Below are 14,281 nucleotides of genomic sequence, written 5' to 3'. Positions count from 1 at the left end.
AGTCTTTGCGGTGTAGGTCAGGGTGTCTCTGAGCGATCCAGAAATAACACGGCTCTTCTTCGATGAAGATGCTCACACACCGTGCAGTAGTGGTGCGTAGACCAGGCTGCCGAGTGACTCCAGCCTCAGACTCACCCCAAATGAGTTGTTCTTGGGTTTAATTTTTTTTTTTAACCCAACGCATCTTCTGTTTTTCAGGATCTTAAAGAATTGCTAGAGAAGTTGGAAAAGAATGAAAAGAAGCTGAAGAAGCAGCTGAAGATTTACATGAAGAAGGTCCAAGATTTTGAAGGTGACTTGGCTGTTGGTAGACATTGGGGTGGGGGAACAGCACTCTGGTTTCACTTCTTTAGCCAGCCTTGGAAAGCTGCAGGTTTTTTTCTTTTTCTTTCTATTAAAGTAAGATTTTGCTCATTCTGGCACTGAACTAGCAGCGAGCGTTGAGCTCATTATTGGCGTGACAGCAGGGGAACCGAAAGTCCAAATGAAGCTCCTGGGTCATGCTTAGGCTGCCTTTGAGCAAGTACAGCTGCGCTGCTGTAGCCTTAGCTGGTTAACGTGGTTGAATGTGGCGAACTTGGAAGAGGGTCCATGAAGTGGTGGAGGGCGAGCGCTTGCTGGAGGTGTTCGTCTGACGCTTGGTGTACCAGGGTTTGGAGGGTATTTAAAGAAACCTTTTTGCTTTCATTGCTGTCAGTGCCGTGACCCAAGCAGAGATAGAGGAGACCAGTGGCTAGCAGGCAACTGCTCTGATCTGGCAATTTTGAGGGGGAATTAAAACCACTTAGGATTAAAATATACATGTATATTCTGCTTGATCAGAAAACACCTCAAACGTGACATCAGTGTTGCACAGAAGGAGCTTCCCATTCTCTGGAGATGCCGTGATTAATCACATAACCTTGTTCTCATGAGCTAATTTCTGAAAACTAGGCATTAAGTGAAATTAAGCTGAATAACTGGAGGTTTTCCACGGCTAGCACAGCTGGTATCTGTCAGTGTAATTTGCATGCAGCCCGCTGCTGTTTGCTCCAGTACTCGCACGCTGGTCTCTCCTGTTTTATTAAACTTTTCTGGAAGCACAGCGCTCAATGGCGTGTGCCACCGCGGTTCTTCAGCTTTACAGCCAGCCAGAAGATGTGATGCTTAGGTATTTTTTTCATGGCCTGGCTATTGTTTTTGTCCTCTGTGAAAATGATACACTGAACAGCTTCCCATGGGGTTACTACCTTCTAGCCTGTGGTTCCTTAGAAAGTAAAAAATGACTTCATCTTTTCCTCTTTAGGTCCAACTTTTGCACTCTTTCTTTCATTCAGAGTCAGAACTACTGCTGACCGGTAATTCAAGACCTGGTTCTTTATATTTTTATAAGTCTGTCAAAGCTGATGACATGATTGGAAATTTAATATATAATGCTTTGACCTGGTGTCTGCTCTAAGGCCAATAGAGGACGTGAATAGTTCTCGATCACCAGGTACCACCTTTCGTGCTCTTTTCTCTTCACAGCATCCCAAGCCATGGTACCGGCGGAGAGGAGGCGGCATGAGCGTAACATGCAAGTTGCTGTCCAGAGGAAGGAGAAAGATTTTCAGGGCATGTTGGAATATTATAAAGAAGACGAGCCACTCCTCATCCGAAACCTCATTACAGGTGAGGAACTTGCTCTGCTCCTGTGCCTGGCTCCTTCTTCTCTTGCCTGGGAGATCTTAAGATAGGCAAATAGATCTTCTCAAATTAATCCCTCCTTGGGCTGTATGTTTATGGTGACGGCAGTTTTGGTAGGTAAAGCAGCGCAGCACTAAGCAGATAGACCAGCATGGATATAATCCTTAGGGATAGCAAAAAACGGAAAGTACAAAAAGGAGGCTGTGGTTTTCAGAGCAGGCAGTAACCTGCTGAGCTTCATACGATGTGGTAATAGATGGGGAGGGGATAGCAAAGGATAGACCCTGGGGATTTTGCGCAGCAATGGAACAAAGGTAGTTTGGTTTATGAGATAATAACAGATGACGGTTAATAAACTTGTGAGCTCTTCTACGCTGGAAGGTCTGATCAGAATTGCTGCAGCATCCCCTTATTCAACACTGTTAGAGAAGTCATGCTTCCCTGGCGAAGTGTTAGTATTTACCATCACTCTCTAACCCCAGCAGAGTCTAGTGAGGATCTAAAAAGTACTTAAAGAGTAGTGCTAGCCCATTGCTGTGGTCTTTGAAGTTCCCCTATTCAGACAGGCTCTTGCTTTAGAGGCTGCAAATTCTCACAGCTACCATTAGGATTCAGTATCTTGAGGGACAGAGTGATTTAATAAGTCGTGAATTCAGAGGGGGGGTTTATAACCTGTGGGAGGTATTCCTGAAAGCTTCAGGGAGCTTTTCTAGGGTTATTTGTGTGCTGCTTTGGGTAGGCTTTTAAATGGTAAAGAAGATCTAGTACTACCTGTGCATCTGTGAGGTGTAATGGGATAGTGTCACAAACTTCAGTGCAGACAATGCTACCCTCCCGAGCCCTCGTGCTGCGGCTCTTCTGCTTTGGCCGGCTCCAGCAGGTCCTGCAGTTGGACCTCTGGTTCTGTGTCCACGCTGCAGAGAGGGATGCAAGCTGCAGAGCCAAAATCTCAGCTTCCCCAGGGCTAGGGGGAGAGGGGTTTGCCTGGGTACGTCTCCAGCTCTGGTGTTCCCTGCTTCATATGGCAGTTGGAGAATTTTAAGAGGATTTAAAAAAAAAAAAAAAAAAAACAACAAACCAAAAAAACCCAAAATGCCGAACCTTCTAGATCTCAAGCCCCAGGCAGTGTCTGCTACTGTTCCCTGCCTTCCTGCCTACATCCTCTACATGTGCATCAGACACGCAGATTACATCAACGATGACCAGAAAGTGCACTCCTTGCTCACCTCCGCCATCAATGGCATTAAGAAAGTGCTGAAGGTAGGTGTCCGTTTTCTCTTGTCTTGGGCTGGAGATGGTGTAAGATGGTAATAACCATGTCAAAGTGTGTGATGTTCAGCTCTCGTAGTGATTTTCAAACCCTTTTTAGAAGAACAAGGAGAATTATGATCTTAGCAATAAAATTGTTTACATTTACAGATTAAAAAAACAAAGTTTGCAGGGGACAAATGGCTCATATTGCCCATCTGCAGAGAGCGAGCTTCCTGATTCTAGGTGGGGAAACTCAAAATCACTTTGTCTTGCTATGCCAGCATCCCCCACTGAAGGGGGAGTGGGTCTCACATGTTTTAATTTTACTCCTCCAGAAACACAACGATGATTTTCAGATGACGTCGTTTTGGCTGGCGAATACATGTCGCCTCCTGCACTGTTTAAAGCAGTACAGCGGAGACGCGGTAAGAAACTCGTCACTGATCTTGAGCACGTTGGCGTTCCTCCAGGCAGGGTCTTCAGGTCTCCTGGGTCTAGTGGCTTCCCTCTGGCTATGGCGTGGGGTCACCTCTGACTTTTCTGCTTTGTTAATTTGGATATAATTAGCCATAATTATATATAGGAGCACCAGCAGCTTCCCCTAGGAGCTATAACAGCAGCTCCTAGAAATCACAGAAGGGTTTGGGTTGGAAGGGACCTTTACAGGTCATCTAGTCCAACCCCCCTGCCATGAGCAGGGACATCTTCCACTAGATCAGGTTGCTCAGAGCCCCGTCCAACCTGACCTGGAATGTTGCCAGGGATGGGGCATCTACCACCTCTCTGGGCAACCTGTGCCAGTGGTTCACCATCCTCATCGTAAAGAATTTCTTCGTTCTAATCTGGTGTGAACTGGACCAGAGGTTCATGGGGCATTGCACTGAGACAAGACATTTGAGAGCTGAAACCAGGACCCTTACAACATAACACGCAACAGAATATTTTGAATTTCATAGCCAATGATGCACTTTGATTTGTCTGAACAGGGGATTTCTTTCTGTTAGGCTGTTTTGAAGGCTGTTCCCCTGGTTTTAGTAGGTCTCACAGCTTTTCATTAACCAAGATTTTTAGACAAGGGAAGACTGTTCCAAATTTTGCAATTTTATTCTGTGTGTTTCTACTGATTTTTTTTTTTTTCCCTGTTCTGTTCGACTAGTTCAAAATAACCACACTTTGAGAGAGCAAAAATGCATAATCATAATGTAAGATTTGGGAAGGAAATCCTCGCATTTCTTGCCACCGCAGTAATATTTCATAAGTTGAAATAAGTTTTATTGTAGCCAATCCCTTCTGACAAACTCAGATCATCACAGTCCTCTTAATAGATTACACACTGCCATCCTTATAGCCATATGTTCTGGGTATTAAAATTTTCAACGGAGCCAAATTATGTCGTTTCTCTTTTAGTCTTGATATGTGCTAGATATATTGAGCAATCAAGCTTTAAGAATAAAGAAAAAAAATTCCATGGAATCAAATTAACTATTTGGATCATTTACGAGATAATGACTGGTGTGTAAAATCTCAGTGCTGGACTTCCAAGATTTAAATTGAAAAGAAAAATAATTTAGATAATACTTACTAATAGTTATGCTCCTGTTTGCCCTCTTCTGCCTGGATAACAACATTACATTTAAAGCAAATCCTCCCCAGAAGACCAGCAGGGAAAGAAAAAACCAAACAAATTTAAATTTCACATTCTTTGCCATGATTTCCTGTGTTAAATGAACCAGCTATTTGCAAATTCAGTTGATAATTTAGTGCAAAAAACAGAGGGGAAAAATCATTCTGAGCAGTTTCCAAAATACTGTTGTCTTTAGTTTGAAATCCAACCTATTTTGAAGAAAACAGGTTTAAAAGAAAATCCCAAACTAAATGCAATCTTGCAGCACAAAGAGCACGACACTTCCTCATTAGTCAGGAAAATGGAGAAATTCTGAAGTCAACTCAAATTGTGCATGTTGTATTTTTGCATTTTGCTAGTCAGTAAATGACAAAAAAAAGTTGCATAGTTCTCATTTTGGCACCAAATTGATAAGACCATATGAACAGGCAATTAAAGCGTCTGTGTTAATTACAAAATGAAGTTAGACCAGTTTTGCTTCTGTCAGCAAAACTGGCATTAACGCCTGAGCCCAGAACTCAGGGCTACAGCGTCCATTTGCAGGATCAGAGATCAGCTGCTCCTTCAGCAAAAGGCAGGGAATAAATTCAGTTACTTGGAGAGATTTCTGAACTTCAGTTTAAAATGTTGTCAAAGCATATAGCATGTGGTTATCTTTTTTTTTTTCTTTTTCTAAAATCTTAATCTCAAAATATTTGGTTTCCCGTAAATAATTGCGACTCACAGGGATAAACAGATAGCTAAAAAAAGTTTCTCAGGGACTGAAATGTCATTTCCTAGTTCATATATATACTGCAATTAATACAAATGTTGCTCCTTGCTAAAGCTGAAATGAAAAACTTGTCGCTTAATGATGCTTTTCTTCAAAAAGCAGCCCTCCAGTAATAATTTATGAACAAACGGCTGAGTAAATCAAAGGTGGTTTATGAGTCCTGATCTTTTCTGTAATAGAGTAAAAATGTACTTTGGTAACATATCTGGATATATTGTACTCTAAGGGGTTTTTTTAATACAGTGATTTCACTGGACTATAAATAGGTGGAATAAGGAAACCAGGTGTGTTAATCTCCTCCTTTTCAGGGTTTCATGACACAAAACACGCCGAAGCAGAACGAGCACTGTCTGAAGAACTTTGACCTGACCGAATACCGCCAAGTGCTGAGCCACCTCTCCATCCAGATCTACCAGCAGCTCATTAAGATAGCAGAGGGCATACTCCAACCCATGATCGGTAAGTTCACAGCACATTAGCTTTTAGGAAGGTTTTTGTGGGGTTTTTTTTTTGCTGTAATTATCTACTCTGAGTGTTTTTCAGACCTTTGTACAGTGCTAGCATGACTTCGCCCCAAAGGAAAAGCCTGCAGTTGGCAAAGAGGTGTACGTTACAAAAAAAGTCTTGGTTTGGAGCAGGTCCTTGTGTTAGCAGTGACCTGGAGTTAGGGAGGCAGACCTGGATGAGTTTTTATTTTCCCCCATCACAGAAACTAATAGGGATGAGGTTTTTTTTCCCCCACGATAGAATACACCTCCTTCCTTTCTGTTGGGGAGGTAGTGACAGAGGTGACAGAGGTGCTGGTGAGTCCGTAGGAACAGCGTTCCCCTCCAGACCGGGTTCATGGTTAAGCTTTTTATGGGTGGAAATGTGCTTTATGAAGGAGGAGAGAATTGGGAAGAGGAAAAAGAGACTAATAAAGGTCTTGTTTTGCAAGGGTGAGTCAGTATGAGAAGAGTTACCTCCTCAACTAAATCTGTCCTCCTCCTTGCTAAGCTAATTGAGGGGCTGTTCTCGGTGCTTTATATTTTCTAGCTGCTGGTGTTTTCCTTGAGCTCACAGCCTGGACTCCTCTGTATCTGGGACTCTTTTCCTTTACCCTCCAAATGTCATTGCACAAATTCTGGGTGCATCTGATGGCATCGCTGCCTTACTATCACTGCATGTACCTCCTGCTCCTTGCAGAAGGTTGTCCTGTTCCACTATCGGTTAGTCAGGCTGTAAGAATTTTATTACGTTTAATCTATCTTCATTTCTCTCAATCCTTTGAGCTAATTAATCACTTTAACTGCAGAATGTAAGGCTCTGTGGTGGGTATAGAGGGAGAATTGATTACAACTCCAAGGAGAGCTCTTCCCTGTTTCTGCAGCATGGTAAGGGATTTCTGTGAAGTAACACCAAGGAAAAAAAGTGTGATCTTAGAGATATTTTCTGTGCTTCAACTATTTCATATTATCACAGTACGCTAGCAATTCACGGATCTGTCCTGCCTTCAGACCTCCCAGCATCCATCGTGTTGCATCACTGAGACCGCTGCATGTTTATCACTGCCCACGGAGGAATAGGTTCTTACCTTTAGTGACTAATAGGTGGATGCAGGCTTTTTTAGCTCATTTCCCCGCCCCCCCCCTTTTTCAGTGTCTGCGGTGTTGGAAAATGAGAGTATCCAGGGGCTTTCTGGTGTCAAACCGATGGGCTACAGGAATCGCTCCTCCAGCATGGCAGATGGTGACAGCTCCTACAGCTTAGACGCGATCATTCGCCAGCTGAACACCTTCCACAGCATCATGTCTGACCAGGGTCTGGACCCAGAGATCGTGCAGCAGGTCTTCAAGCAACTCTTCTACATGATCAACGCGGTCGCCCTGAACAACCTCTTGCTGAGGAAGGATGTCTGCTCGTGGAGCACGGGCATGCAGCTAAGGTGGGACGGGGGCTTGGGGCGGGAATGTACCTGCTTTAAGGAAGTTTTGTTAATTTTATAAGGTGGTGGAAAATAGGAAAATAAAATGCAGCTTTGTAAGTAAGGGGAGAAACTGTTTGCATTCAGCAGGAGACTGATGCAGTGGCAGTTAGAGCTTACCCCCACTGAGTAATGCCTGTGCAATGCGGTTTGCTGTGCTGCTTGTGAATTAAACGTATGTTACAGTAATTATCTCTGGGGTGGGCTTTCCCCAGCCTTTCCTCACCCAGCCTGAGCGAGAAGGCTGCACAGCCCAAAGACTACACCAAGTGATGTAGGATAGATTGAACACTGGGATGGAGACGTCTCCGTGGTTCTCTCCCGCTGCCGTGTCTGCTGCTTTGAATGTAACAAGTGCTGTAGTGTCAAAGGCTCCGATTCTGCAGGTGGATCTTAAAGACAAACCCCTGTTGCTGCAGGCAGTGCCTCTGGCCTCTCGTGAGCTGCAGGCAAGTGGCAGCACCGACGTCTGCTGGGCTGGGATCAGGGGCCCGCGTGCCCCATCGCTGTCTTAGCGTAATGTTGTAATAAGGATTGAAATTTGAAAGGACAGCTAGTGCAAACCTGCCAGAAAGGGGTCGTGAATATTTGTCAGCCCCGGCATAAATCTATCAACTTACTTCTTGGTGTAAATGATTTAAACCTTCTTTTTGCTACCCTCTCCCCCTCCCACAGTGGATCCTTTGCATGTTCCCCTTGAGCCTGGGAGTGGGCACAAGCAAAGGCATTTTTTGTGTAGATATTTTCAAAGGTACTTGGGTACCCTGCAGGATTTTGTTAGCGTTTAAAAACTTGCTTAAAGCTTAATTTTAATTGAATTCTGAAACTTGAACAAATCTGAATGCTGTAGAAAAGCACATCCCTTGTGCTGTTCAGCTGTTACACGGCTCATGTATTTCTGAGGTACATAAAGTATAAATTTTGCTTTGAGTTGTTGAGTATTAAGCTTTGGTCTGGTTGTCTCTTGCCATGTGTATCACAAATATGCATCACACAAAGCCACATATACCAGCACTGCAACATACCTTGAGTCTCATAGAGGATTTTTTGAGATGCTACGTCTTATCTCAGCTCTCAGCTCATGTCTTATCTTGGTTGCTTACCCAGGTTTAACATAAGCCAGCTGGAGGAATGGCTGCGTGGGAAGAATCTGCAGCAGAGTGGAGCAGCACAAACTTTGGAGCCCTTGATTCAGGCAGCACAGCTTCTGCAGCTGAAAAAGAAAACCTCGGAAGATGCCGAGGCCATCTGCTCCTTGTGCACATCACTCACGACCCAGCAGGTAGGGTGCAGGGCAAAGATTTACACCAGAGGGTACCGAGAATTAAAGGAGTGGGAAAGGGTGGTCTCCCGGTGCCAGCTCTTCGCTGCCCAGACTCAGCGTGCCGTTCCCACAGTGGGGACAACCGGTCCTTTTCAGGGCTGATGTTCGGTACTGGCCCCTGTCAGAGGTGCTCACCGCGGTGGCTCCTCTCTTACAGTGCCGCTGATGGCGCTGGAGCTCCAGAAATCTGCAAAGATGAAACCCAGCCCTGAGGAGTTCATGGTATAAATCGGACACTTGGGATTTTTAAACCCACCTGTTGTCTTTTGCCAAGGTCTAACCTGGCTAGGTCTGCAGGATGCCCACCGAGGATTCATATTTGGGGCAGGAGGTTGAGAACTGGCTGGCTCTGACCTTAAACTTTGAGACTCCATTCCAGGAGGATATAAACTCATGGTTTTTTGCTGCTGGATTGCCTGGCCTTAATTTGATAATGTCGTAGGAAGGGAGAAGTGAGAGGTGTGAGCTGATCTCCAGTGGTTCTTGGAGATCCTTTCTCCTGTATCTCCATCTCTCTGTCTTGAACGTGCATTCCTGAGAGAAGCCGAGGGGTGGTAGGGGAGGAGCAGGAGTGAGGGAGCATCAGGAGAAGTGTTGTAGAGGTGACATCAGAAGTACTGGGAAGTGGTCATCCATGTCACCATGTGCCAACCGAGTGGAGTCCCAGTATAAATCTGTTGTTCAAGTCTGTTCCCAATTTATAAGTGTTGCCATTAGGAGTAAGTTTGACAGGTCCATAGAGGCTTACCACACCTTACAGCAGGCAAAGGAACACCAGGATGATACTTGTGCTGCTTCTCCTTCTCAGTAGTGTCATGGGAGGCTTGTTATGGCCATATCAAGACAAACTGTTAGTGGTGCTTTGTATTCTGGAAAACTTTGGCTTCTCATGACTGTCTGTAATCCTATTTTGTTTTCAACAGATTGTAAAGATACTTAATCTCTATACTCCTGTGAATGAGTTTGAAGAACGTGTGACAGTAGCTTTCATACGAGACATACAGGTAAGTTAAAGGGCTGTAAAGTGGAGGAGATAGTACTAGTGATGTCTGTATTAAATCATTACTAACTCAGGCATTTTGTAATAGGCATGCTGCTGCATGTTGTCCTGAATTTAGTGCTCTGTGTGTGCACACGCTTACTCGCAACATACAGCTGCAGGGCTAATCAGGCTGTTAATCACGAAGAGCAATAAGCACCTAAGTTCCCAGCTCAGCGAATCCAATGCTCTTTAGTAGCTACGCGACTCAGAAGTGAGGTTGCAGGAGTCAGCGAAGCATCGGTGAAATGGAGTTACTTCTGAGGTGCAAGGCAGAAATTGGCAACTAAAGGAAAAATAAATAAATGAAAACCAAACATCTTTTAATGCTCGCAAGGAGGAGGGAGGAAAAGGAAACAGAAATGCATTCAACTACTCCTAGAATATGTCTCCATCACTGAGCGGCTGAATCAAAAGCAGTCTGCTGGTATCACGCAGTGCCGCTTTTGCTGCGCAAGGGGGTCATGTTGTTTCCAAGTCCTGTGTCTTGCTTCGTGGTCATGTAGAAAACGTAGCCAGGTTCTTCTGAAGCAGTGTCTCCTACAGTCTTATGTAGAAGTTCCTGTAAATATTTGCTCAGAGGAAGGCTGCTGCAATAGAGAACAAAATACTTCTCACCGGTTTTTGCAATATCTCTAAAATTGTGTACATTCTCAAACCTTTGATGATGTTAAACGTGACAAATGCAAAGAAGAGGCAACAACTGACACTAAATTTGTTTTCTTCTCCCCCACCTCATAGACGCACTTGCAAGAGCGAAATGACCCTCCGCAGCTGCTGTTAGACTTCAAGCACATGTTCCCAGTTTTGTTCCCGTTCAACCCATCCTCCATAACCATGGACTCTATTCATCTCCCTGCTTCTCTCAACTTGGAATTTCTCAATAAAGTCTGAAGAAAGTATAATTAAGCCCACCTCTCATACCCAGAGACCTCCAGCAAAGAAAGAAAAATCACAAAAGAAATTTAAGGAGCTCTTTAAATATGGACCAAACAGGTTTATGGAAGAACCAGTACACAGTAATAAATGGATGCTAAACTGTACAGTACAAAAGAGACTGATCTGTATGTGATTTTTTTGGTAATTTGCAGCTCAGAAATAAGGATACTTGAAATGTAGATTTATTTTTTACTGCTTGATTTTATGTTGACATAGTTCGAAGCCCATAATCATCTCCAAAAGCCACTAACAAAAAAGAATGGTGAGTGGGAGACAACTTACTTTGATCTTCAGAGGTGTCTATGAAGAAGTAACGGTTAAATCAAAAACAAAATCTGAGACACTTATGCTGCCTTGAAGGACATATAATTTGTCTAATAGCTAGGTGGTTTTGTATGTATTAATAACGGGACATGCAATCCTGCCTCCTGTTCTTGCTAGTAACTGTATCACGATAGTGAGTTGAGAAGGTAAATCGCAGAAGGTGCAAGTATGTATTTATCACGTCGGTTAAGGTAACGGGCTTGGACGCTACTTGTTTCCACTGACGTGGAATTTGCCACAAATTCTATGTTTGAGGAATGCTCTTGCTCCTCTTACCCACATCCAGTGCATCTGCTTCATGGGAGTTCAAATAAATTGGCAGTCCTCCCTGACCAAATTTACATTAGTGACTTGCAAACGTTTTGTCCTAGTGAAATAATCTCGAGACAAGGGACTGCCTTAGGCCTCCTGCTTCTAGTATAGACGAGCATCATCCTGATCCCTACTGTTGGCTTTCTCTGTGCTTTTAAAAGTCAAAAACTTTCGTAAGTTAGCATAAGACATGCTAAGGCAACCCAGTTTAATATTTGGGTCCCCAGTCCTACTTATGTTCAGTGGGTTAGTCCTAGCCATCGCAGTCCATGGAAAAATTCTGTTCGGTTCAATAGCCATCCGGAATTTTACCAGTTGTGCAAATACAGGGTTTAGATAAATGAAGAATACTTGAAAAAAAAAAAGAAAAAAGTTTTAAAAACAAAAGGGAATGGATAAGTAGTGAAATGTTTTAACACAAAAAAACTGTAAGATAGTGTGTTAGTAATGTAAGCCATTTCTTTGAGAGTGAACACGAACTCTGTCTACAACAACCTTTAATGAATAATTGCAATCAATTCAAATTCTGTTCGGATTTTTTTTTTTACCTAACTTGTAAGTTAAAACGAACGAACCCTCTGACCTCACCAGGTAGACATTGAAAGGGCCCAGCTACTCACAAAAGCGGTCATTGATTTTTCTTGGTACTTGTCATGACATGTGGAATCCTCAGTTACTGCGGAGCCGCTCTCCTTGCTTGAGAAGGGGAAAAGGTGGGTTCCCGGGGCTGAGCGACGCTGTACAACGATCCTGATGGCGATCGGTCTGCAGACCGTTCAGAGCGGCGATGCTTCTGCCGTAGCTCAGCGTGCCAAAATGCGGCGAGGATGTCTGGCAGCAGCGAAAGCCCCGCTCGTCTCGGCACCGCGAGCATTTCGCCCTTTCCGCTTCCATAATGGTCGTGTCTAAGTAGATCTTAACTTACCCGCTTTTGTGGTTGTGGTTCCTGAAGTCTCAGCAATTCCACGATGATTAAGAGCTTTCAAAAAAACCTCTCCGCATCTGACTACTTTTAGTTGGTGTAAATCCTATCCAAACAGCAAATTTATGACCGGGTACCCTGTCTGGTCCTCAGAGGATTAAAATAGAATGTGAAGTCTCTTACAGATACACTAAATCCCGCCATGCTGCAGTCACCTTTTTAGATGAGGAGTGTGTTTTGATTTAAACATCATGTATATAATCTATGTATATACAAACTGTAATAGTCCTGTATGTACTATATATGTATATTACTATCCAAAAAGCACATTTTTAAAGAAAAAGTTGAGTGCTGTGAAGAATTCTGTTGGTCTATGCCGGTGGGTAAATACCTTGTTCCAAACGGACTAGGGTTTAGTACAGCTGTTACCAGTGAAGGACAGACTTAAGGCCATTCCCTAGGGAGAAGTTATCTTTTCCCCTAACCATCACCCAGCTAATGACAGAAGAAAATTTATTGCTTGTATAGTACCAGCACTACCTCCAAACGACAGTCCTTGAGCACTTGCATCTACTGCACGTATTCAGTAGTGCCTTCATCTCCCCTTCATGTACAATGAGGATGATGCCACCATTTTGCTGTCTGTGCCCAGCAAGCCCACGCTCTTCCGTCACTTGCTCAGCTACAAGACCTTTATTTATTGTACCTACCTCTTTTCACGTTTTGCAAATGAATGTTTTTGCATTGCTCTGAATTTAATTTTTTTAATTGCATCTTATCCCTTTTTTCCACGCTATAGTAGTCATCACAGTTTAAAAATAAAAAAAAAAAATCCAAAGCAGAATTCAGTCTTTCTGTAAGGCGGTTTTAACATAGTGCTATTTCTCAGAATTCATCTTAGGCCAGCAGTTTCCTCTCAGGCTCTTCAGGTCTCTACCTCTCTCCGATGTAAATTATTCAGAGTGCGATTCCCAACAGATTGATTAAACCAATGCTTGTCGTTCAGCCTAAGTGACAGCTTGCTGCAGAATCCTCTTCCGCAACGATTTTGTTGCTGATAGCAATTATAAAATGGGGTTAATGGTCTTTTAGGGGATAATGGTCTTTCACTGGCATTTTCAGGATCATAATTTATATGTACAACAAAGAGACTTTCTTAGAAACTCTTGGTACGTATAGATGGGAACTGGGATTTAATATCTTGATCTGTGATAATGTAGTTATCCATTAAAATCCATCTGGAAGAGGACTCTGTATGAAATATCTTTAATATATGTTAGGTTTTCTGTTAGCAGTTTTTAAAATTTGTTTTTAAATGTTAATTTTGTTCAATTGCTATGCTCAAGCATGCCTTTCTTTGCTCAGATTGGCACTTATTTAAAAAGCAAATTTAACACAAAGCATGGCTTTGAGAAAGCTGGCTGTTTTCCAGTTCTGTCTTCATTTTTAAATATTGATTATTAAGTTGAGCATTTTCCCACTGTGTGCCTTTAGCTGTTACTAAGGTAACTGACTTCTCAACTGCTGTTTCTCTGAAACAAGCGTTAAAATGTGGGAATATTTTTATTGTTCTGTCATAAAAAGTTGTCTGTGGATTTATAAGTCTGCTTATAAAATCTCACTCTGAGGAGGTCTGCAAAAACACTTTGAAGTTCCTAGGACAAAAACAATACTGGCCCATACTGATTTTTGCATGTATAATGTATCTCAGCACTATTGGGAGTCAGAAAAAAACGCCCCAAAAACCAAATCACAAAAACTACCATCGCTGTGAAACCAACACTTCAAACGCGAGTTCAGGCATGTGCTGTCTGACCTATGAAAAGCATCCAGAACAACGTACACGCTTAATTTTCACCAAAAACTAGCTTTGCTTTTTCCCCCCCCCCCCCTCTTCTTTTTTCTTTTATTGGCATTTTGTAGCTGAGGTTGCTTATCTTTCGGCTGGTAAAGCTGTTGTAGTAGTTGACTGTAGAAAAGAACATTAGACCTCAAGACTGAATTTATGCAATCCTACATCATAAACGTTTTTTGCTCGTGCAGTTTGTTCCGCTGTATCTACAATAACTTCCTTGTACGAGTGAAATGGTACCAAAATGTGGCCGTGTTTCAGAGTTTAAGCATAGTGGCTGCCTTTCCTGATACT

At 43.0% G+C, this 14,281-nt stretch overlaps 1 protein-coding gene across 2 annotated transcripts in view; it reads left to right on the top strand.

The window, feature by feature from the left end:
* The window catches only part of MYO5B (myosin VB), a 155,972-nt gene extending 141,962 nt beyond the window's left edge, over nucleotides 1-14,010 (top strand). For both annotated transcript variants that reach the window (XM_050912846.1, XM_050912847.1), the window contains 9 exons: nucleotides 199-292; nucleotides 1,507-1,650; nucleotides 2,774-2,925; nucleotides 3,252-3,341; nucleotides 5,621-5,771; nucleotides 6,951-7,236; nucleotides 8,383-8,557; nucleotides 9,523-9,603; nucleotides 10,380-14,010. In XM_050912846.1, coding sequence (XP_050768803.1) covers nucleotides 199-292; nucleotides 1,507-1,650; nucleotides 2,774-2,925; nucleotides 3,252-3,341; nucleotides 5,621-5,771; nucleotides 6,951-7,236; nucleotides 8,383-8,557; nucleotides 9,523-9,603; nucleotides 10,380-10,532 — 1,326 coding nt within the window. In that variant the 3' untranslated portion in view covers nucleotides 10,533-14,010. The remainder of the gene's footprint in view (nucleotides 1-198; nucleotides 293-1,506; nucleotides 1,651-2,773; nucleotides 2,926-3,251; nucleotides 3,342-5,620; nucleotides 5,772-6,950; nucleotides 7,237-8,382; nucleotides 8,558-9,522; nucleotides 9,604-10,379) is intronic.
* Nucleotides 14,011-14,281: the final 271 nt, after the last annotated feature.

This window comes from Gymnogyps californianus, chromosome Z (genome assembly GCF_018139145.2).
Source record: "Gymnogyps californianus isolate 813 chromosome Z, ASM1813914v2, whole genome shotgun sequence".
NCBI classification, from domain to species: Eukaryota; Metazoa; Chordata; class Aves; order Accipitriformes; family Cathartidae; genus Gymnogyps; species Gymnogyps californianus.
Note: the sequence above shows the minus strand (reverse complement) of the source record. Positions and strands in the feature narration are given on the sequence as shown.